General features: G+C 40.6%; 1 protein-coding gene across 2 annotated transcripts; it reads right to left on the bottom strand.

Moving 5' to 3' along the window:
- Nucleotides 1-94: 94 nt before the first annotated feature.
- On the bottom strand, nucleotides 95-24530 carry LOC106942580 (uncharacterized). 2 transcript variants are annotated; one of them, XM_015025897.1, is made up of 4 exons: nucleotides 24367-24530; nucleotides 23897-24080; nucleotides 20226-20336; nucleotides 95-5953 (listed from the first exon to the last, which is right to left on the bottom strand). In XM_015025897.1, the coding sequence occupies exons 2-4, from the start codon at nucleotides 23988-23990 to the stop codon at nucleotides 5556-5558; spliced, it is 603 nt and encodes a 200-aa protein (XP_014881383.1). In that variant the 5' UTR covers nucleotides 23991-24080; nucleotides 24367-24530; the 3' UTR covers nucleotides 95-5555. The 2 variants fall into 2 exon arrangements, with proteins under 2 accessions (XP_014881383.1, XP_014881385.1); XM_015025899.1 differs by having other exon boundaries at nucleotides 23897-24004.
- Between the last annotated feature and the right edge of the window lie 7 nt (nucleotides 24531-24537).

Genomic DNA, 24537 nt, shown 5'->3' with positions numbered 1-24537 from the left:
AAAAAAATCCAAAAAAATATCAAATTTATCGCGAGGTCGTCAAATAGCTCAAAAAATCCCCCCCCCCCCCCCCCCCCCCCCCAAAAAAAAAAAAAAAAAAAACACAGAAAAGTCAGTGGTTACAACTTGACAAATTGTTAAAAGGGCTTAAGGGGAATAAATTGTTTTGCAATGCACTGTATCTGGAAACAAATATAAAAAACTTAAAGTAAACAAATCAAAATGTAAGGTATAAATGCATAAAAGTAATGCTATTCAACTCTCTTCAGCACTCGAGAAGTTCCAAGAAGTTCTGTTGTTGAACTATAAGTCCTTCCGCAAGTGAACCTGGCACACTACTCCTCGCAGCCGTTTCTTTGTTTTTCTTTTTTTTTTTGATCAGAGTTCAGAGCCGCGCCACTGCTTTGGAGTGTTAAAGAGACATGATGTGGATGGATGCGGGGAAAAATAGCATTACAAACAGACTGCATTTGCATGACTTTCATCAGCCCATCTCCAGCCGTCAGAAGTGCCTGTTACTGATTGGGTTAGAGGGGGGAAAAAAAGGTGCAGAGTGTGGAGGACAGAACAGGGAAGGCGAACTGAGCCCCACTGAATGTTCATGTTTGATTAATCAAAGTAGAAAGGAGTTTTTTTTTTTTTTTTTTTCCCCCCCCCTCCTGTAATTTTGCAGTGCTGAGGGCTGCAGAGCTGACCAGAAGCGCAGGCTGATACAAACAAGATAGCGAGAGGAATATGAAACGAGGAAAGAGCTTGCGTACATGTCAGAATGGACGCCTGAAGTTTTATCCTTATCTGAGGCCTCAAGATGGGCGGCGATGGAAGATGCATGAGAACTCGCAGAACCTTGCAAAGTATTCATACCCCTTGAAGTTTCCTACATTTTGTCACATTAAACCACAAAGCTTAAGACTTATCTATGGGGTTTTTAAGTGACAGACAGAGCATAATACAAACTGAGGTGGAAGGAAAACTATGGTTCATACATTTTGCTTTTGTTTTGTTTTTTTAAATGAAGAAAAATCTGAATAATGTTTGCTGACCATACATCTTTCAATCCCTTTACCCTGTTAAACCCAAATTAAACAAATTTTCTTCGGAAGTACTACAGCTTGAGAGTAAATCTGTGCGTAATTTAATCTCATTAATTTGTTCTGTGAATATCTTAAAATTTAAAGAAATTTTAAACGTCAAAAGTTTGTGCACCGTGCAACTTGAGCTGGCACACCAAGGAGAGAACACAAAAAACAAATCGTCCTGTGGCGACTCTGGAGGAGTTGTGGAGATCCACAGCTCAGGTGGGAGGGTCAGTTACACAGAAACAAGTAATACCTCATGATAATTGCTTAATGCAGTTTGTGTTGCAAATGTACCTCTTAGCAACTTCCAACAATTTAGGGCTGAAATGGATAATCAGATTAATCGTGATAAATCAATTTTTGTAATAAACGTCAACTAATTTAGCAATCAATTAATCCATAACTGGAGTATATAGATCTCAAAACAGGCCATTTGCTGAAAAAAAAAAAAAAAAAAAAAAAAAAACTAAAATAAATAAATAATTGCCGTGTTTTAGCTTCACCTGGTTCAAATTCAGTGAAATAATCCCATTTTTTAATGCGTTTCTAATCTGTAAAATGTGCCGATGTTGTTTATCCGTTTATATAATTGTCAGAATAATCTGTTAGCTGAAGCCCTGTCAGAATTTCATGATTTATGTTCTTCAAAATACTTTAAAGAAATTTGAAAATGATGCATCTATAAAGAGGCGGGGGCGGTGGGGGAGGGGGGGAAATACAATGACATCTAAATGTAAAATGACAAAATGTGAAAAAAAAGTTCAAGGGGTATAAATATTTTGCAGGGTGCTGCATCTACACCCAGAGAACTCGGCAGAGAGAAAATGTGGCTCGTTCTCCTGTTTACTGGCAGCGAAATGCAAGGGCTCCGGAGAAACCAGCTCAAAACTTTAAAGTTCAGCTTAACAAACTCTGAAACACCCAGAGGGTATAGCCATGCCAACAGTGCAACAGCAGACTTTGAGTATGATACAAAAACAGTACACAGACATTAAGCAGTGGACAGCCATCTCAGCTATTCACTTGGATGTATAATTCAGCACCAGCGATTAGTCTGGATCTTACAGAAGCCAGCAAGGAGGAGGAGATGGAGGGAGGGGAGCGAGGGGAGGGTCGTACATTGCACACAAGAGAGCTGGACGTGAGGCACAGATGGGCGAGAAAACACACGAGAAAGACGGGCGGAGATGGAGAGAAGCCAACCGACGGACAGACTGAGCGCATCGCACACTCACAACGCTCCTGTTTAATGTCAGTCGGTGGAGATGAAGCCCGAAAACCGGCGTCCAGGCGTCTCCGAGGAAATAGTAAGAGACGTGTGGAAAGCTGACATCAAAAAAATAAAGGGGAGCGGCGTGACACAAAACAAGCTGGATGGGCCTCGGAGCGGCAAGCTGTGCAAAACATCGAAACCCTCGAAGAGGAGGGGAAAAAAAAAGAAAGCGGGAGAGGGGTGATGAGACAAAGCCTGAGTGACCATGTGGGTTGGATAGTGAAGGTCCACCACATACGACTTAAAAGCCGGCCCTTTTATAATGTATGACTGAGACAAGGCGCAAAAACATCCGAGGAAATGGCAAAGAAAGACAAAAAAAGAGTGGGGGTTGACTCTGAATCTCGGAACGAGGCCAAAGCAGCTCGGAGATCTGAACCGATACACAGACAACAAGAGTTGAGACGGCCCACCCTGCTGTGCAAAAAGCAGCCTGCTAAACGGCTGCTCAGAAGCATCGGGGTTGTTGGCTCCGGAGCCAACGGCGTGTGCCAAGAATCATTCAGAGCGGGAGAGTCCCCAGAGCTAGCTTCTGCTAGCTCGCGCCTTTTATTTCCTGTGTTCAGAGGGGCTGTTTAGGAGGCTAATTTAACAGGCAAACAGATTATGTTAATCCGTGTAAACATTCAAACAACAGCTTGGCTGCCATCCGGGGGGAAATAAACAGTTGAGAACCAGCATATTGATACTGAGAGCTCTGGCATCTTCAAAAAGGCAACACGAAAGCTGTAATGAGACTTGTTGAGCGTTTAGTGCTTTTTTTTTTTCCCTGCGCTTCCTCTACTTTGTTTTTTTTTGCCACCAATTAAGACGTGGAAAACATGACACATTGAGACCATATCTGGTGGTTGCATTTTATCTAAACTTGAGAAGAATTGAGGATGAGGGTACGGCCTTTGTTTTTGGTTCTGCTCTGATGCATCGAATAAAGATCTGACAGCCCCAATTTAAAATTATCTTCCAATCACAGACTTTTTTAAAAATTATTTTTATCAGATTACAGTTTATATTTAATTTAAACTTGGAGCCACAAAGGGATATATTTCAAGCATTTATGTAGATTAAATTAGATGGTTAAGGCTTACAGATAGTTCAGCCCCCCTCCAAGAAAAAAAAAAATCTGTTTCCAGAATCTTCAAATAGAGCATAATGTGATCAATAAACAATTTGAATACGAAAATACAAAGTTACAACATACACAATCCTGGGGAAGGCTGCTGATTTGAGTCACTGATACAAGCCATGGAGAGGTAAGGCAATAAAGCTCCAAGGGCAGTACGCAAGTATTTTCAACAATCTGGAAAGTTGAAACCAAGGTAAAAGGGTGGTAGAAAAAAGGAAGAAAAGTAGATCTATGTACTCAACTCTTGGCTAGGGCTACTTGCATAAATTATTGTACCACTGTACCATCAGCTCTGCTGATGTGCTGCTTTGATGACAACCTTCAGCATTCTTGCATTGTTTGGTCCAGTGAACACAATCACTTCCTGGTCATTAGAACCAGGTACTGGTACTTTTGGTAGTGTGAGCAGGTGCCGAGTGCTGCTGGAAAATGAATTCGGCATCTCAACAAGTCCTGTCAGCAGCAGATTTCTTGATAGATGGTTGGACTTGCTTTGGATCTGATAATCTGCAGTGGACCAACAGCAGCAGATAGCCTGACACCCCAACTAAACTCTGTGGAAACTTCACACTGGACCACAGGCGACTCGTATGCTAAGCCTCTCCACTGTTCCTCCAGATGCAGTGACCTCGATCCAACAGTTGCAGCTGTTGTCGTGGATACATCTGCAGTGGTTCTGGACATTCTGAACAAGCCTTGTAAATGTCCTCCTAAGCTCATGAATGGACTTTGCTTCACAATCCTCAAGGCTGCCATTATCCTTGCATGTGGGGCTTTTTCAACCACATTTTTCCTTCCACCTAATTATCTGTTAATATAGTTAGATTCCGTTTTCAAAACATGCAGTTTATGCAGTAGAGACCACTTGTGATTTACCATCTTTGTGGAGGGTATCAGTGACTTGAGTAATAACATTTCTCTACTAAAATCGTTTCTTTTATGCATGAATAAGTAATATTCAGATTTTCTGAAACTGAATCGTGGGTTTTCTTTAGCTGTAAGATCTAAACGCAATTTACTGAAATAGACCTGTAAATAAGTCAAATAAACAGCAAAATATGCTTATCCCTTGGGAAGCGTACTGAAGCGGCGGAGAACACACAGCCACCAAATGCAATAGATTGAAGAGGGGAGCAACGGGGCCCTGCTAATGAGGGCCAAGGTGTTGCTGATGGGATGTGGGGAGAGCCAAAAAGGGCCCAGAGAGGTGTGAGGGGCCTGAAGAAGGTTGGTCACGACTTATAATAGGCACCCCGTGCTCTCAGGCCTCGTTAGACGCTCGCACCTATCTTCCCGACGGAAGAGGACCGGGCAGCCACCTTCATTACCGGACTCACCTCAGCCTCTCACCTGACAAAAGTGATGGCTTCCCCGCACGCCCAACGCACCCTCTGACTTATTGTTAAGGCAAATAAAAGCCACGGGAGAGAGATAAGATGTCATTTGGTTGACGGGAGTGATAAATACGAGAGGTCAGGCACCTTCATCATTAAAAGGTGAGAGAAGGTAAGAATTTATTATCGATAGCTGATGGGGGTATTACTTCACGAGCCGTCCGAGAAAATGCCCCAAGCTTCCCGCCATTTTGGTTTCGCTCATCTGTTCTTTTGTGGAACTCTGGTAAGTCAGGAGGCTTGTATTTTCCTACATGAAGAAAAATGGATGTTGATTTTATGCAAACAAGACCAGGATGTGGTCGATACTTTCTTCATAAACTTTCTGAACTGCTGCCATCAAGTAAAAATCAATAAACTTAGAATTAGAAAACTTTATTTTCTCCCCAAAATTTCAGATAAATATTATGATCATTTTGGTGGCATATTGGGTGAGAAACTGGACACCAAATGACACCAACGGTTTAACCAGGCCATAAGGTCGATTTTCATCATTAGTGTCTAAATTGCCTTTACCATCCCTGACTAAATCCTGCTGCTCGAAGCTTTGCTAACAAAGTTAGAATGATATTAGGGTCGACACAAGCTGAGATGAAGAGACAGAATTATATAATTAGGAGTCAGAAAAGTTAGTTCGAATTAGTACTGCGTTTTAATCTTTAATTGCCAACATTGTGTGCCGATTACTAACCCTCTGGTAAAGGAGGTTTCTGCGAGCCCGTGGAGCTGCCTTTGCTCCGTCTGCTGCTGTCACTGTTGACCGACAAGCTGGACTTCAGCTTCCTCTGCACCCTGTGAGACACGGGCATGGACGGCTGCCTCCTGGGCTGCTCTGTCTGTGGCATGGCTGTCGCCGGCGCGTGCCCGGGGCCCGACCTGCCCGCCGCGCTAGCCCCGACGCCGGCGCCGCAGGTGCACGTCCTCGTGCCCTCAGGGCTGCCGATGCCGGAGTGGATTCCGTTGGCGTTGGATGCTGTGGGCGTGCCGGAGCTGTTGTGGGGAAAGCCATTTTGGTCCTTGGCAGTCTCTCGCTCCGCCTCCTCAGAAGGCGCTGGCTTCAGGTCAGACTCGGACCGCGGCTGAGCTGTTGAAAATAAAGGGACAGGATGTCATTTTGAGCTCTTTGTTGTCTTCAACAGAGCTGCACAACATGTTGGATGGTGAATCACAATTCACTGAAGGAAAGTAGAGAGTCATCAGCAAGGCACATTCAATAATAGAATTATAATAACATGTTTCTTGATTTTATAGAGGCATTTTGTTGTTTCTATGGCTCAAACTTTTGTTGGGCATCTTAAAGCAATAACTTAAAGCAATAATGTGCAATGCCACTTAGGAAAACTGATGGCTATATTTTCATATATTAACATGTCAATATTCATTAATAGGTACTGTCAATTAAAAAAAAAAATAAACTGGAACTTAAACTATTTAGGAAATTCTTAAACTTTCAGCCCTCCTTGCGTCTTGCACTTTATCTGCCGCCACTCTTAACAAGATAATGTCAGTCGTGTGACTAATATTTCAAACCCAAAAAAGCGAGCGAAGAGCAGAAACGTACAACTTCACATGTGAAAGAATCATGAAAGCCACCTGTGTAGTCAAACACATTTGTGGCAGCAGCTCCTTGGTGAGTTAGGTCGGCGTGAGACGGAGAGATTATTAGAGTAAAAAAAAAAAAAAAAAAAAGAGGAAAGGCAGCCCTGTGATAGTGTACAAATTTGTAAAATGGCTGCTGTCTGCAACAGTAATGATCTTCTCTCCTCTGAAAGCTTGGAGATGGCCTCAACCAGACTTTCTAAGTGCGTGTGTGACAGTCGCAGAAAGCCAAGAGACAGCAACCTGTCTGATAAGAAGGGAAAGGAAGGATGCGAGTGAGGAAAAAGGAGGTGGCATTTCACTGAGAGGAACACCTTGCACATTCAGCTCTACTGGGAGTTAACTCCTGCTTTAGCTTCCCTGCACATCAGAGCTCCGGTACATGTGCACACGCTGCCAGATTTTCTGAATTATTCATCTCTTTTTTTTTTTTCTTTTTTTTTTTAAGTTTCTCTGAGTGAACCCTTACTTATTTTAGACCTTATATGCATTGTCTATATGGCATCGTTGCAGCTAAGCTTTATATTCTGTCACATTTACCAGCTGTTGTAACAGAAACCTTTGCAAGCCTCCATATGTTCCCCCGCAAAAAAACAACAACAAAAAAACCAAAAACATACATTTTCCTAAGTGGATGCACACATGGATGTTAATGCGATGCTGGTAATTTGTTTCCATCTTTATTTTCTTTCTGTCAGCTCACCAACAAGTGCAATTACAGTTAACAAGAGAGCAGGAGTGTGGGAATGGGGGCCTTGCAGTTTTTAACAACACATCACCCTGGGAGAGGCCGGACGTGAATGTGGATGTAAAACAAAGCAATTAAATACGCACTCTGGGCTTTCGCCTTCTCCTCATGCAGGCGTCTGCGTGCTGCTTTAATAAACAAATACAGACTTTGGGGATCAGGATTCCATGCAATTTGAATTAGACAACTGCGTGGCATACCACGGAATTCATTATGCAGTGATTTAAAGGCCAGGTTGTTGGATTTTTTTCCATCTCTGAAAGACAAAAAAGCCAAAAGAACCCCGTCCATGACAACGTATGGAGCGACTGAATCATTCCTAACAAGGATAATCGCAAGAGGGTACATCTGTTGCTGCCTTTCACACATTTTTAATAAGTGTAACTTTCCTTTTCCTCCCCCCCACTTGTGTAGTCAATTTTGGTCTTGTTTATCAGTGTCAGCACAGTGTGCAATAGCAGTGTTATCACAGTTTGCGTAGCTTCGGGAGCTGACGGAGGGATATTTTTTTATTTATATATCGAGGAATAAACTAGCGGCCCATCTGAATTTATGTGTTTTGTTGCAAAGAAACAAAACACATCTATGAGCTCGAAGGCTCATAGAAAAAAAAAAAAAAATCAAAGTATAATTTTATGGGTGATATTGCCGATTGTTTTTTTTTTTTTCCTATTGTATTTGGGTTTACATGCAATAAAATCTAATTGGAATCCCTTTGCTGGAACAAATTACAAAGACCGTTTTATTCCTGTCAAATATCAACTTTGTTGTCCTTTTTTTTCCTCTCCCTTTTTGTTTCTTTATTATGATTAGGAGCTCAGACCTTTCCAGACTTTTAAAGAACTATCAAACTACCCGAAGATTTTGCACATGCAGTTGAAAATTATGACTAAATGTAACATGAGCTTCATTGGTATTTTTGCATTCATTTGTGATCTCAAAATATCTAAAGTAAATATTACATACAACATCGTTTTACATTGGTTTTACATAGCCAGTGGAATACAGTCACTGCATCGCAGGGACTGTATTTTAGGACAGTTGAGGTGGATTTCAGCATCCAGCCAGAACTGAGTGTCGTTGGGAATAGAGCCACCAGAGTTCTCCCTACTGGACCCGGTAACTCCGTGCCCCGAACTCAGATAAACATATAGCAATGGATGGATGGTAAACCATTTCACACATTTCATTAACACAGTTTAGCACATAATTTACTTCAAATTTGCAAAATTCAACAAGATGAGTGATGGCTAAAGACTTCTGCACATTAAATAAACCCACGTCTTTAAAGATCAGTCTCTGTTATTTTACACATATGGCACTAAACCCCCGTACACCAGATACAATGACACCGAAAAGGTAATATCAAAGCTTTATGTATTGAATAAAACGTAACAAACTCATCTCTATATCAAAGCAGTTTCTTATCCAATTTGTGTAGTGCCATAATAAGCTTAATAACAGCCATTTCACGTTATTTAGCTTAAGTGAAGCAGCCGCATGGACTCTCACATTCAAACCCACGTCGATGCATAAAAACAGCCAAAGAAGACTGGGAGGCATAATTGCCTTCCCTTTGCAGGAAGTCAACCTTCCAATTTGCCTACATATAAATACTTATTAAGAAACCACCAAGTAAAAATTAGAGTACATAAGCGGTTAGTCGGGTTTCAGATACAGTGCAGAGCTCCACAGAAGTGGCTAAACTCAGCGGAGTTCTGCTATTCGGTAGCAGGTCCTCGGTTTGGACAGTAATCACACAGTGGCAGTCTTTTATTTTTAACCTGCTGAAAATGGAGACTGAGATTAATGGACACAATGGAGCAATATTCATAATCATTGATCATAATAATGATCATACTGTCAAAGATGGCAATGACAGACTCGTACAGTCACCAGGAGACAAATGAAGAGATAATGAGAAAAAGCAGGAATGAGGAAAAACTGTAGAATTGGATTCCATTAAAACTTTTCACTGTGCACTTTAGTCCAGTATTGGGAAACTAAAGCAGAAATTACATTTTACACTTTTGTTTGTTCCTGACTGACAAAACCATATTGTCGTTATTTTAGTACATTAGTAACATTGATAATATTTCAGAGAACATTCATTCTGTGAAAAATACAATCCCAAAAAACAGTATTTGACATTATTGATGCCATATTTTTGCTATTCAAATAACTCATTTAATACAGCATTTTTGTCATTTAGATATTACAGTTTTAACATGTTCAAAGTTTTCGTAACTTTTGGGGTTATAAATGAGGCACAAAGCCTCAATGAGTCTGAAATACCAAAACTCTTGGGACTCAGTTTCTACTAATTCCATTTTGTGGTAATATTTTTTTAAAATAATATGGTCTGATATTTCATCTAAAGATACTTTAAAGTTACTTTTTGAAATTTTCATTAGGGCCTGCAATAATACACCCTGGTTATCAACAGTTTTACATTATTCCTACGACAGCCAATACAAAGATGTGAAACTTACAAATCCCTGCAAGTTCAGTAAAAAAAAAAACATAAGTCCAACAATCTTCTAAGAAAGCAATAGAGAGTCCTGAAATGATTGAATGAACACAGCCCAACCGCAGGCACCGGAACAACATGTTTTGGAGGAAGAGCTGGACATCCGCACGCAACGTACACACACGCAAGCTTCAAATTGGACTTGTAACTGCCCTATTTCCAGCACATCAACAACTGTTGAGGGTGTACGTTTGTAGTTGAATAAAACATGGTATTCCCCTACACACGCTGTCGCACACATCACAGGGGAAACTAGGGGCTGAGTGGTTCTTGACTGTCTAAGCAGCATCCCAATTTGGTCCCAGCTACTAGTAGCTGACAGCCTCAAATATCTGGGGAGCATTTTTAAAAGGCCAGCGCTTGATGGATTCATGAAGAACACACAAATATAATTGCTATTTGTCCCAGAGTCTTCAGTGGCTGTGCCACACAGGGACCACACGGCGGAGTGCCTGAAGAGAACGGGAGTGCAGGGGTGGAGGGGGGTGGATCGCGTTGTATGTAAAACCGAGTATTCTGTATAAACACCTCGTTTTTGGCACAGAAAAATAGGTCCTACAGGAGGGAGCTGGAAACTGCACCAAAAAGAAAGAGAGAGAGGGAGAGAGAAAAAGGGAAAGAGAGAGAGAGAGAGAGAGAGAGAGAGAGGAGGAGGCCCTCACACACACATACACACACCCATCAAGGTGAAATATGCATACATGTACGCACGCATACATGTCAATTGAAACAAAGCTGTATAAACAAGCATTCTAAAATAGTTGGGCGCATGAAAATAGAGCACAAAAGGTCAAACAGGGCGGTATGGAGATTCTCATTTGCACAGCGCTGCATGAGGAGTCGCAGGTAAAGGCGTGGAGCAGATTGAACAATCACAGTGGAACCGCAGTTCTAAAGCTTGGTCCTTTTTAATATTAATGCCCCCGAGACGGGGAGAAACGGGCGAAAGGTGTTTGCTCAGGCTTATTAGAATGCCCATCATAGACAGCATACAGTTATTCAAATGTCACATCAGTCCCTCCAAATAAAACACCCCAATCCAGATCTTGTAGTCATCTCCTAATGGCCGTTATTACACAACGCAGCGAGTTTTGTGAGTTTACACTGAATAGAATATGCGATTGCCTTTACTGTTAGTTAGGAGCCACACAGGCAGGCCCCTGCGCCTTGTTTATCTTTTTATGCCAACGTATTAGAAAAACATGTATATTTTCTGCCTGAATGGTCCGCGTACCTGCATGATTGAAATGCTAATTTGCAAATGTGCAATGACCTAGTCAGACTCCTCTTACCACCGACTGCCACCCCCGCCTCCGCTCGCTGCCAAAACAGCCTGAGGTATCATCTCTCCTCCTAACAAACAGCGGTGTGGAAAAACCCCTGCTTTCAATCCAAAGGGATACATTTTCTCATTAGAAATTATACATCTTCCCCAGTCGTATTTATAGACGCAAAACCAAGGGAATTACGCAGCAGAGAGAGCGGAGGGGGACACGTAGAGAGAGGAAAATAGTGCAATGAATGTTATTACAAAAGGGCTCTGATTGTAATTTTCCTTGGGCGTATCAAAGCCTCGTTTACTGTCTGACCTTCTAAACTCTAAGACAAGGACTTTCTTTATTTTGGAAAAAAAAAAAGAGGAGGTTTTGAAAGGAATGGGCTACAAAAAACTTAATATGTGGAACAACGTTTAAGCATCCCATAAAATCTGAAAGCACAGATGCACCGACTGCTTGGAATGCGAAAGGAATAGGCAGATGTTTTCCCCCCTCTTTTTAAGATTGGCCAATTCCTTAAAAATCTGACTATATCTTTGAATCAGTTTTAACCTACATAAAATGTTTTGTTTTTTTTAAAGGCACCATATCACTTTTGTTTCAGTCTAGAGTTGTTTTCATTGGAGAAGAACGAGCTAAAGTTAGACACGATACATAAAAAAAACCCAATCAGAGGAACCAAAAGATGTAAAAAGGCAACTCGAACAGATGATGGATTTTCCAAAGAGAAGGTCACAAAAAAACTGGCAATTTTTCTTTGACTCAGCTGTTTTCTCCATTTGAACAAGAAGACAAATAGTACAACTCCCCATGTGTTCTTGTTACAATTATCCTCTTTTGTTGGCACCGAGTTAGAGAAAACGAATCACAGACATGTTTATAATTTAAGATATAAAGTCGAGGGATAGTGGTGACAAGCTCCAGTAGTCACCAGGCACTCTGGACTGGTTGTCAATCCATCACAGGGCAGATAAAAATTATTTGCATTTATTAAATGTTTCCAGAGTAAGATCTTTCCACCATTTTTGGTCTATAAAACACATTGAGTAAAACCAACAAAAGCATTAAAAGAAAAATCTGCAAATGTTTTGAGGTCTGAACTGGAATAACTTTGTGTTTCTCTTCATTTCTTTACATGTTCTAGTCCTTAGTAACAAAGAATAAAAATCTGATTAGGTCAGAGTCTAAAAATTGGTTGGTCAAACTTAAATGTACAAAATAAATAAAAAGATTTTTAAATGTTAATGATACTTGTTATGAATGATGATATAGCTCTTAAAGGGATATTGCCGTAATTCAAATCTAAAAAACGAACATGGTCCAATAAACAGTGCATTTCTTAAAAAAATTTAAAAAAAAAGAAAAACAAAAAGCTCTTATTAATATTAGATGTGAAATGTATGCTGTAAAGGTGACATTAAATAGAAAAATTAGATAGCAAGGTATGGATCTCCAACAAGAACTCTCATCTACAGCGGTCACACAAACCGGTTGGCGACCTGACACGGGTTAACAGAAATGTCACTTGTTCCAATAGACATTCAAAAAAAAAAAAAAGTGATTCCGGCCATCAACCAGCAATCCTGGCCCTGTCAGTTCATTTACAGGCAGACAATGTTTTGTATTTATTCTAGATAAAATGATGGTGTTCAGACGATGATGATTGCTGAAGAAAGCTAAATTACCTGCTCTGATATTGGATCCTCATCAGCAGAAATGACATGCTGGGTGTGTGCGGTGGCCAGTCACAGAACTCTATTAACCGTCTTCACCTGTCAAGGCCGATCATATTGCTTCGCATCTCATTTGAACAGGAAACATCACCTTCTTCCACATTTTTCTGCCGCTCCGGGTCACTCCGACAAACGGCTTAACTGATTTTAAATAGCCACAGACTCACATCCTTTAGCTGTTTTAGTTCTCTAGAACGCTCACTTATATTTGACTTGTATGACACACTGGGGGGAAGTGACACTTCCTTTGCTTGTACCGCAGCTGTCGCCTCTACCCAACACAAAGAGAGAAAGCGTGTCAGGGATTTACTAATTTCAAATTTTGCTGCTGATTAAGTGGAAAAAATAACCCCCTCGGACCTTGTTCTGCTTAATTACATTTAACGGCAGCAAAGGCATCTTGAAAGACGAGAGCTTGATTTGGCGAAATGAACCTCTCAGCACAAGTGGTAAGGTGTGCATGCTGGGAAAGGGGTGGAACGGGCTATCGTACTGGGCTGGGGTGGGGTATCATCAATTATCCTTTGATTTCAAAAATGGAACATTCTCCCAAGATTAATATGTTTGACTGCTATCTAAAATAACCAAATCGCCCACTGAAATGCCGTCTTTCATTTTAAATTTGTCAAGGGAAGGTGATTTATACGCCAGATCCTGCGAAATCTGCCGTTACTGACGTCTCTGTTCTTCGCTGCTGTGTGAAATTTGGCACGTCGGTAATTTGAGTCCTGAATATGCAACACAAAGCAGAATATACACACAGCATTCATTCCCTCTTCACTCATCTCATCACAATTTGTCTGGATTTAACGTTAAAAAAAAAGCAAACTAAGCACATAATTGGGAAAATAATGCACCTCCTAAAAGTTTTTGCAAATAGAAATCTGACAAGTATGAAAAGTATTTGTGACGTGTCACGCGAAATCCAGTCGCTAAAACAAAAACGGAGAAAATATGAAAATCACCAATTCCTGATGAAATAAAAGTTTTTTTGCAAAATATACTCGATCGCATGAACATCACCCCAAGATTTAAGTAGCATTCTCTGTTGTTTTAAAATGATAAACTTTGTGTTTGAGTTAAGGTTGCTTACAGAGTAAATCAGGGATGCTTCAGAGGGCGTAGGGACACACACACAGCTGATAAACATACCGGGCTTTATTGGCTGTTCACTTGCTTTCATTACTGATTTTGGCCAATAAGTTGAAAGTTTGAAAGAAACACATGGCTACTAAACATCGTCACCACAATGCAGTATTATATCAATTGTGGTGCACCTCTTGTGCAGATCCATTCCAAATCTGTAATCCAGGCCTTTGGAAAAATCTGTGGCAAGACTCACAAATGTGTGTTTACAGAAGCTAATTTTTTAAAAATGAATTATTTTCCATAAACCTCACGCATGCAGAATCACACAGAATCCCAATGCTACGCTTGTTCTACTAATTCTTAGGTAAATTTAAGCAATTAAGTTTTAAAGTATTTTTATTTTGTTTTTCTTTACAGATCTGCACATATTTCTTTGATTTAGACCTTAAACGGCCAACTACCGCAATTTTTAAAAAGATCAGTTATGACGTGACTCAGAGCAGGCCTGAGGTTGCTGCCAGGCTTCATACGCCAAAAGTCGTGCTCCACCCTCTCTTCTCTGATGACTTAAAACAAAACTCGGGAGCAAGGGAGAATGAGGGGAAAAGGAAGGAAAGAAAACAGAGGGCTATATTTTCAATTTCAGCTACATCTGTGACTCAGTTTTTCCACACAGCTTCAAATTCTCCCTCCAGGGAGGGGAAACTTGCCGTTTTCTTTTTTTTTTTCTTTCTTTTAAATTCAACGGAAGGCGGGTCTCACACTGTGCTATATGCACACAGGGGTCAAAAAGAACAAAACATTAAAAAAACACTGTATTCGGAAAGTCAGAAGTGGGCGCAAATATACCACAGAGGTCCTTCTCTGGGTCAGAAAGGGGTTAGGCAGTCTATGAAAATACCCCCACACCCAGTTCCTTTATTTGCTCTGTATCAATCTCAGCATTAACCCGCTGCTAATGGGACAGCTGTGGGTCAGTGCCTCCTGTCTTAGAGATGCCAATCAAGACCTTAAGCTGAGAGATCAGCCTTTGGGACAGAGGTGTTCGTCTGCCTCTGAGTGGCTTTTAAAACACAGAGACGCCTGTATTGATTTTAGCTCTAGCCTGAAAGAGAAAACGGGGGCGGGCGGCAGTGGTGGCAGTGTCAGCTGTGGCTCTGTGTGTCTGGACGGCGGCCAGCCCGTGGTCCCTGGTCACCCTTCACTGCTCGGGGTGGAAGGGTTGGGAGGAGGGGCGCTCCGAATGACCTAACAGAGAGGCGCTGAACCTACAAACACGGAGGGGCCACGGAGTTGGAAGCTCGGGGGGTTCGGGGCTAGTGGGGCGACATCAGCAGAGATCTCATAATAGAAAAGGGTTTTAACCTTAATGTTGGAGCCAAAATCCTGTTAGGGGCCTAGTAATACCCCGTGTGCTGCTGTCATTTCAACTAGTTGATTTTTTTTTTTTTTAGACACCAACCCCCATGTACGAGTGGGTTGTGAAAGGCAATGACACCATCATTGTTTTGGCAGTTGACAACCTGTGCTTTACGCCTGCAATTTTTTATTAATTTATATGAAAAAAATAAAATAAAAATCTGAAATCTGGGAACTTGCTGAAGTTCTCCAAACATACAGCGACATCACCTTTGCCTGTCACATTCCAATCACATACTGTGAACTATTCATTGGGCTTTCAAGACCTAAAAAAAACATTCAAATGCATCACTGCGAAGTTGAACTTTAACATTTTTACAAATAAAAAAAACTTTGAATGTTTTACAGGCATTTTTTTTGTCCTGCATTACTTAACCACAATCAAATACAAACTAATACAAACAATTACATGCAAAAAAAAAGCACCTAATTTGTACCACCTGTGTAGCATCTGTGTGTTTTTGCTCTTAAGAGAAAATCAGAATGCTATTTTCCAGTTTGCCGGAGCACAACAAGAACATTCGCTGGCCATGTGAGATATAAACTATAATTTTTAATTGAATGCGAACTGGAATGTGTGGTGGATTACAGTTATCACACACTGAACACATCACACCCACTGAGAAGAATACGTTTTAGTAAATGAAACTAAGCTTCTTCAAAGAGCAGATCTGGGCAGGAAGGATATCCTGCAGCAGTCCGGATTACAGCGGGAATTGACGAAACCTCTGACTGAAGACTGGAACATAATACAAGGATGGTAATGTAAGTGAACCTGCACAAGACTTGAGACAGGGCCAGGAGTTTACTGTCCAGCAGGACAAACAGCCTGAACATGCAGCCGGAGATACAAAAGCGTGGATTAGATCAACAAAATCATGTTAGAAGAGTCCAGTCAAAGTCCAAACCTAAATTAAACAAAATCGATAGCAACCCTTGAACATGCTTGAGATATATGGCAAATATTGGCAAAAATTCTCGCATTCTAGATACTCTCTAATTTAATCGCAACTGGACTCATTAGGGGTGAATGCAAATGCAGACCACACCTTTCAGGCTTGTATTTGCAAATACACTGCACTTTGTGTTCATCTATTAAATTATATACACTAAAGTTTGAGTGTTCCTAGAAGTTTACAGCATATTAAGACCCACGACCATCATTCAATTTGAATCGAAATGAGAGACATGGTCTTCAACAGTAAGGAAAACAGAAAAAGACTCTAGTGATTAAAATCTATATGTGTACCCTCTTATTTAATGTGCACTTAAATAATTAGGAATTGAGGTATGCATATCTAATCAATTGGCTCAACTACTTTGGATATCTTAAAGAAAAAAAAATGGTGAACAGTCTTGGGCACTTTGAGTAAAATATGCTAATTAACACACTTGAAATTTCCCATATGAAATCTATCTGCAGCAAGACAATGAGAAAATAATTACAATAGAGGTAGAATTACAATGACCGTTTTAATCAACCCCTGCACTAGCATTTCACCCTATTTATACAGTTTTTGATTCCATGACCCACTGGTAAGTAATCACTTGAAAATTACGGTGCAGTTTATAATAGGCCTATGCTTTGGAGGCAGTTTTTCTGCAAAGACAGGGCTCCAGGGATTACAATAAAGATATGAATCTTGCAAAACAACAATCAGCACAGAGCTCTAATAACTGGCATAAAGACTCAAAGAAAAGCAAACTGACATGAGGTTAAAAGTCTCAAAGTGCCCCAGGCTCTTTGAAAGGCGCATAAGGTAACGCAGGGGGTGATTGCGGTGTTTGAATCAACACCGGATAAACATCTCACGTGTCCAGCGTTTGCACTTACAAAGTCGAGTAAAATTGTGCAGTCCTGTCCGATTAAATCCGTTCTGCATCTATTATGCGAGGGGTGTGGAGGGTCACAAAGTTCATTTCAAAAAGGTCAACTCTTCTTAAAAGGTAATAAACTCAAACGTGTGGCAAACGTAAGATTCACACAAAGGCCAGAATTAAAGCCTTTATTTCGAAAGTAGAGTCGTGCTATTTGACCTTACTTTCTTACTAAAGTTACACTAAGATAAAAAATTTAAAAAAAAACCACACAGGCTAGTAAGGTCGTCTTTATCAACCAAAGAAGAATAAAAAAAAAAAAAACTATTTGCAATCCGGTGAATTACATGATGATTAAACTCCTAAAACCCGCTGCGAGGTGGTAGTGATTTATTCCGAGGCGGTGGCTGGAGAGGCACTGTTTGCAGAGATATCAGCCGTAAGAGCAGAACGGTTCGTTGAAGAATGTCTCTCTTCCCACAGGAATTCTCCCACCTCACCCTGGATGGCAGATCTACTGACGGACGATTCTCTGAGAAAGGCAGCGAACACTGCTGTCTAACAAACCACAGGGCTCTCAGACACAAAACCATCCAGGGGTCATAGATTTTTTTTTTTTTTTTTAATGGGAAAAGTTTATACTTTTCTAACACCGAGAGTCCTCAGCACCTTTTAGACAATTTTAAAGTAGAGATACTTTGTAGTTCTTCTGGTTACAAAAATTCCATATGAATGTATGGCAGAAAGCATAAGGAAAGTAAGTATTTGGAAAGTAATCGGGCAATAAATAGGGAAACTATTAAAAATCACATATTAACAAATGTGTGAATGGATGGATTATGGGTAGGAGGAAGCGAGGAAGAATTCAGCGGGATTAGACGAATGTAAGGATCTTTAAGACAATGGAAGAAGTACGAAAGTATAGAAAAAAAAAATTAAATTCCCTTTTCCTTTTTTCCAGACAGACAAATTTCAGACTTTGTAATATCCTTCTCATTTCAAATAGCTTAGCTTATTTTACATCTGTGTCCGATCACTGTTCACTACAAATTCCTGCGATTGCACCCTGTGTCCTACGGGTGCCCTGTTGGGAATTATGCAACCGCTGGCCTATTTCAGGAACTCGCTTCAAGAGGACCGACCCAGCTGATGTAATGGCCGACCTGTCAAAACAGTGTTATTGAAGCTGAAATGGGATCGCTGTTGTTATCAAAACAGCATAATGGGCTTCCTCTTGTAGAGAAAACTTATTGTCCAGATACAGTACACAAGTTCTAAATCAGACAGCCGGGGGGAAAAGAAAAGCGCAAAGGCTCAGATGTAGGCAGGCAGATGATTTCTTATTGATTTCCTGTTTCTGCAGTGGAGAGGGCTCTCAATTACCCCTAGCAGCAAGCGCAGCACCCCCGAACACAGCTAAACTACAGTGAGCCCATGGGACTCTGTGATATAAATAAGCTAAGTTAACTCGGCTAAAATGGATTATCAACTTAAAGGGGTAAAATCAATTCCAAGTCAAAAGTGATATCCAAGCCTTAAAAGTAAACTTGAACTTCATTACATCACTTTGATGACTTAAAAACAAATCATTTTATTTTATTTTTTAATTTTTTTCCCCTCCTCTGGTAAATAAGCTACAGCTAAGTCACTAAGTTTAATAAACAGGAAAAAAAAGAAAGGAGAAGGAGGAAAAGGGCACTCTGGAAAAGTTAACAACTGTGAAACAAAAGAGACCTGTAGTCAAGAATGGTGTTAAATGAAAACACGATCCTTATTACAGCAGCAATCAGCTGCCATTAGCCCATGTTGTCACATCTCACTCCTCTCAGGAACAATGAAGCACGCATACACAAAGCCTTTTAGTCGCGTTTCACTCTGTGACCTGCAATCTATATCTTTGTAAGGAGTGGAATTACTGTGCAACTAGGTTTAATTAGAATTGCTTCTAAATCAATGGCAAATTGCTGTTTAGCAGAGCCTTGCTGTGCTCTACATTTGCATAAAACAATATGATTAGATCAGAGTCACGAGAAAGTTTCCAGCCTGAACCAGAAGAAATGCCACAAAGTACGCAGTAGCAACGGTTGAAAGGTTTTTATTATTGGAGACTTGTTGATTCTAACTAGGAAGATGCCTCCAGAAGTTCACAAACCTTTACTCAATTAAAGGTCTGACGCGTTCCAGTTTTGTCCATTTCTGAATCATGTAATTAAAAGTTCACCCTGAATTTACACCGGACAAGCGGCGAAACTGTCGAGCTGTTGGCTGCACGGTTGACGGATGATTGACAAGCAGTTTGTTGATGGACGGACGGAAGAAAAGGTGAGCATACAACAGACCAACATAAGAGACACACGAATATATAAGAAGACAAGAAGACGTCCAGACAGATTGACAGAAGGTAGTTGGATGGACTAATGTACAGTTAGAGATGTTGATGGACAGACATAGGAATGGACGGATGACCTATCATTTATGGATGATAGGTAGATGATTGATGGACCAGACAAGTCTATTTCCCCACCCCCCACATGTTGCAAACCTGGATGCTACTTCAACTAAAATACACTCTTTCCCAGTCTGCAATAACATCCTGTGAAGAGGCAAACGTTGGCACCAGGTTAAAGAAACTACAAGTAGGACTCAATCGGTACATGAGGACGGCCAATACCACAAACTGGATTTCCCTTCTTGCAAAACACATGGCTGAGGATTTGAAAGAAGCAAAAATGGCCGACTGAGCCAAGTCTTGGTCATAACGTCAGAATAAGACAGCAGGCATGTTATACTCACTTGCCAAGAGGCCGAGCTGCTATCTGGCTATTACTGTAATTGGAAACAGTGAAGCTAATATTTCAGATGGCCAACTGACCCTAACACAGGAACAGCATAACAATAGCTTTTCCTATAAGGTGAGAATATTGGCATTAGAAAAAAAATCTGAGTAAAATTAAAGCAGTTTCAAATGTTGAATAAAAAAATAAATAAAAAATCACTTGCAGAAGTTAGGCTGATCCGACATGTTAATCACTTTCACTTTCTGCAATTAAATTCCTCATTGTTTATTATTTAGAGAGAGGAAAAAAATAGCACAACGATGTACTGCTGTTTGCCCACAGTTTTCCCGGGTCATTAAGACTTACTCCTCACAGGCTTGCAATAATTAGGCTTCTCCTCCGTCACGAGACTTTGTCCTTCAGCGGATTGTTTCCTAGGAGAAGACGCGCTTCCTGTTGATTCACAGTCACAAGCATCTGGGGAGGGAAGTCACAAGAAGTGGATGTTAAGTATGGTTCAAAATGAAATGGGCGGTCGGACATTTACATACAGTCCTCATAGGCCTGGAAGTTATTTCGTTGTGAGGCTCGTAAGGATTTAGTGAAACACAGAGAGTGTGGCATAATGCATACACCCCAACAAATATTTGGTTTAAAATCCATCTGGCTCAATAGTTGATCTGTCTTTATGGCAGAAGAGGTGAGTTTGTTTCCTGGTACAGAGCCCATTTTTAATCCAAGTCCACAATTTTCTGGCATAGCTTGGACTATGTTTACGTAAGACCACTGTCTGGAAACCGATGGTGTTTTTGAATGTTGCTTGGTGAAAAGTTTCACGTTTAGACGAGACCGCCAAGATATCTTCAATCCACTGCTGTTATGCTGGGGCCCTACGTAGCGCTGTGATTTTAACATGTCGTCAAAACATGCATGCGCTTTTAAACCCTTAGCTTCCACCTTCATCTCTCTGTCTCAAATGAACAAAGTGTAACACATGTTCCTTATCAGAAGTTGTGTTAAGGTAGGCAGGTTAAGTAGCACACACAGGACAATGCTATCCAATATTGTTTTTGTCGTTTTCTGCCCATGCACGTGCAGGACAAACCCTCACCTGAAATCAATAGCCCACTTGGAAACAAATGGGTTTTCTAAAAACCCATAAAAGGTAATGATCCTGATAAACATGAACACTGGTCTTGGAATAGATGAAAACTTGTGAATTCTGTGAGTAGATTCTATGTGTACATACCAATTGATTTAAATAAGCATCTATTATCTCTGATAAGAACAGTGGCTAACTGGGGCAGCACTATGCCATACCCCTAGTAAAAACCACAAAACAGTGCATGATTAGTGACTTTTTACCAAATACTTGTGGGGATGTATGCATCTATGTGAGGATTAGAGAAAATCCAAAAACAAACCTGTGCTTCTGATTCATTTCTTTCATGCAATAAAGTTACACGGTGTGAACGGCTCAAAGCATTACGAAACAATCTGCAAACCAACAGCACATTAATGCCCAAAAGTGGGTATGAAGTCCTGATTGCCGAAAAACAAGGTTACCTATAAACACTTTTCTACCAAACGTTAACATTCCCGTTTGGGTTGGTTGTGCCAGACCGAATATCAGCTGTGTAACCCGTAGTTGCAAAAGGCCGCCCTCCTTTTTCACGCCAGCAAAAACAACCACCTGGCAACGTGTGCGACATGGTGGGACGGTTCAGGTGAAAGTCCCTGCCAGAGCTCTGGATCTCATTTTCTTTCTCCCAGTGCTCCCGAGTGTGCTCTACCTGCCAAGATTCTTTTACTGCTATAAAGGCTGCATTCATCTAAATTGGAAAAGCATCCAGGCAAAAAAACAAGAAAAAAGAAGAAAAAAATAAACTGGCCTGATAGCCATGCACAAATACGAGAAACTCTTAATCTGTCTCTCAAACTGGCTTCCTGTGTTTAACATTATGGCTTGTTTATTGCATACTGTTGCTTTGATGTGAAACTGAATCAAGGGTTTGACCATGGAGCACACCTAATATAGCTTTGCTTCACTGCAATAACAATCCATTTTGCGAGCTGTGATGGATAAGTGGTCAGAGGTGTAATATAGGAAGTGGAAGCATGTTGAGATCATTTGGAGTATTTAAGCATCACAGTTTACTTAAAATCAGCCTATATCCAGCAGACCCACTGTCCACTGAAGGGGAAAATCCACCAAAAACAAAAGTGGAATCCATTTACAATCCAGCAGTCCCGTGCAATTGCTCACTTTGTCCTACTTTCCTATTTTTTTTTTTTTCTCTTTTTGAAACCGTGCCATAATAATGATCGGTTAACGGTCCGTTGCTTGTTTGAAGAAAAATGAAAAGCGGGTGTGGGGGTAAGCTTATTTTACATGTGATAATCTTAGGGGCAACTGGAAAGTTAATTAAAAACTATAATTGGCTGTGTGGTTGCTGTTAATAGTCAGCAGGGTGTTTCCTCCAACTTTATTAAGGAAAAAAAAACAGGCACAAACATTATCAAGGCTTTCAGACTAGTGCGCAGATAATGACTTTTACTGAAAGTTGCCTGAAAGTATAAGAAAATACCAACCCAAAGCCACTTTCACTCATGTTTTCTGTTTATTTTATTTTTAAAAGCAAGTTTCGAAACCAAATACGTAAGTGTATTTATAGCTGAATTTTATTGGATGAAACAGAGGGAGAACTTGGTGAATACATGAGCTATGTATGCCTTTCACACATTTTAGCTTGCCAGCTACAAATGTGTGGTGGCTGTTCTTGAACGAATAGCGCTCTGGGCAAGAAACTTCAAGAGTCTACCAGTCAAGGTTTATCCGTTGTACTCTTTGTGCTTGTCTGGATAAAAGATGGCCAAAAAAAAAAAGCTCTAGTCTGAGCAGTACAAGTACTTCTCATAAACAAATTCCTGAAGAAACATTTATCACTGCATATCACGGACACAAGAAAGTTTTCCGTGCCCTTGCCCTCCTCTGAGTGAGCATGAAAATAACTATTGGTGTTGCCAAGCTGGAAATTTCACTGTTATCAATAAGAAGCATTTAGGTCACGTTACCTCTTAAAAAAAATGCAGATCTTGTCCAATAGTGGAGACTTTAATCTCAAACCATTGTTTTTATTCTGCTCAATAGTCAGTGGGAGCTGTCATGGAGCCTATGCCCGTCACAAAACACTCACAGGCGCATCAGTCGCGATGCATCTGTCCCTCTCAGCTGCTGTCACAGCAGGGGATTTTCACTCCTCCACATTACAAACTGCAAATGAATCTTGTTGCAGTGAGCAATTAATCAATTTATCGCACAATAAATTAAACTGAGCTTAATCATTTCCATTCTGATGAAAATTTTGTTTACAGAGAATTCATAATCTACTTTCTTTATGGCTCTGGTTGTGTGTGGCTTTGACTTATTGTTTTTAAGTGTGTTTTATTTTCAACATTTTGTCTTCCAGTGTTCTGCACAAAATTAAAGTTTATTAGCCTTTGAGAGGACAAACCTGCATTATTCTTACATCAAATGATGAAAAGAGTACCCAAATGAAGTTTGTTTCCATCAATCCCAAGCTAGGATACAGAAGGAGAATTAGAAATGTGCCAATGAAAAATATAGATAAAAACTATTCATTTAAACATTTACGTATCTTCAACTCATTTCGTCTCTCCCACTGAACTAGAGGGACCATTACAATTACATACAAATTGTAAATTATGTAAAATGGCCTTTCCTTTTCTGCGGACTCAGATTAAGTTTTTACATTTTTTTCTTCACAACTCCTGCTGCCGCCCACCAAGCCTGCCACTCTGGGCAGAGAGCCTCATTGCCAAACTGCTGCCATGTGAACAATTGCCACGATACATTTAGGGAGTTTTTCTTTTTATTTATTCCACCACCGCTTAACAATATACAAGTTATCCATTCTGACAAAACCTCTGTGGAACCCCTGTACTTGACATTAACCCATATTCGCCGAATACACACCTAAAGCCACTGATTAATGGCCTGTCTTGTGCTCTCTTACCGTGTGACGCTAACAGCAGGGGACTTGTCTCTTGCCGTGGGCCCTGTCCTGGACCCGCCGGCCCTTCTGATGGATGGACAGTCTCCTTGGACATGAGGCAGTCGTCCTCTTCGAAGGGAGAAAAAAAATTATAAACCACCACCAGCAGAAGTAGTTCCTCCCTTCTTTTCCTCAGCCCTCAGTCCTGCAAAAAGCAATAAGTCTCACAATCAGCGCAGCGTTTTTAGACACAAAGCAAAACTATGGAAGTCGTTACTCAAACTGCTTATTCACACGCCGAGAAAAGTGACGTCGAGCTCCAGTAAAACTTAGTGGAAATTTCCCTCCGCACGCTCTTTACATAAACTTTGCTGAAAGAGTTTATAAGCAGCCCATTTGTTCACGGTCTGCCTTTTTTTTGTTTTGTTTTATAGCAAGAAAAAAAAAGAAAGAAGAAGCAATGGCAGATTTACTGTTTGTGTCCGACTTACCTTTCAAACATGACAACTCTCTCACTTGAGTTCAAATGTGACTTATTCCCATCCTTCTTTCCCTCCTTCAACTCGTTCCTCAAAACGTTAGGAGGAAAAATAAAACAAGACAACTTCACACCCGACAGTTTTACCCCTACTCTAACTGTTCGACGTTCGTAGTCCAAGATA

The sequence above is a fragment of the Poecilia latipinna genome, unplaced genomic scaffold (genome assembly GCF_001443285.1).
Source record: "Poecilia latipinna isolate Pla-1442-1.1 unplaced genomic scaffold, P_latipinna-1.0 Scaffold4395, whole genome shotgun sequence".
Lineage (NCBI taxonomy): Eukaryota > Metazoa > Chordata > Actinopteri > Cyprinodontiformes > Poeciliidae > Poecilia > Poecilia latipinna.
Note: the sequence above shows the minus strand (reverse complement) of the source record. Positions and strands in the feature narration are given on the sequence as shown.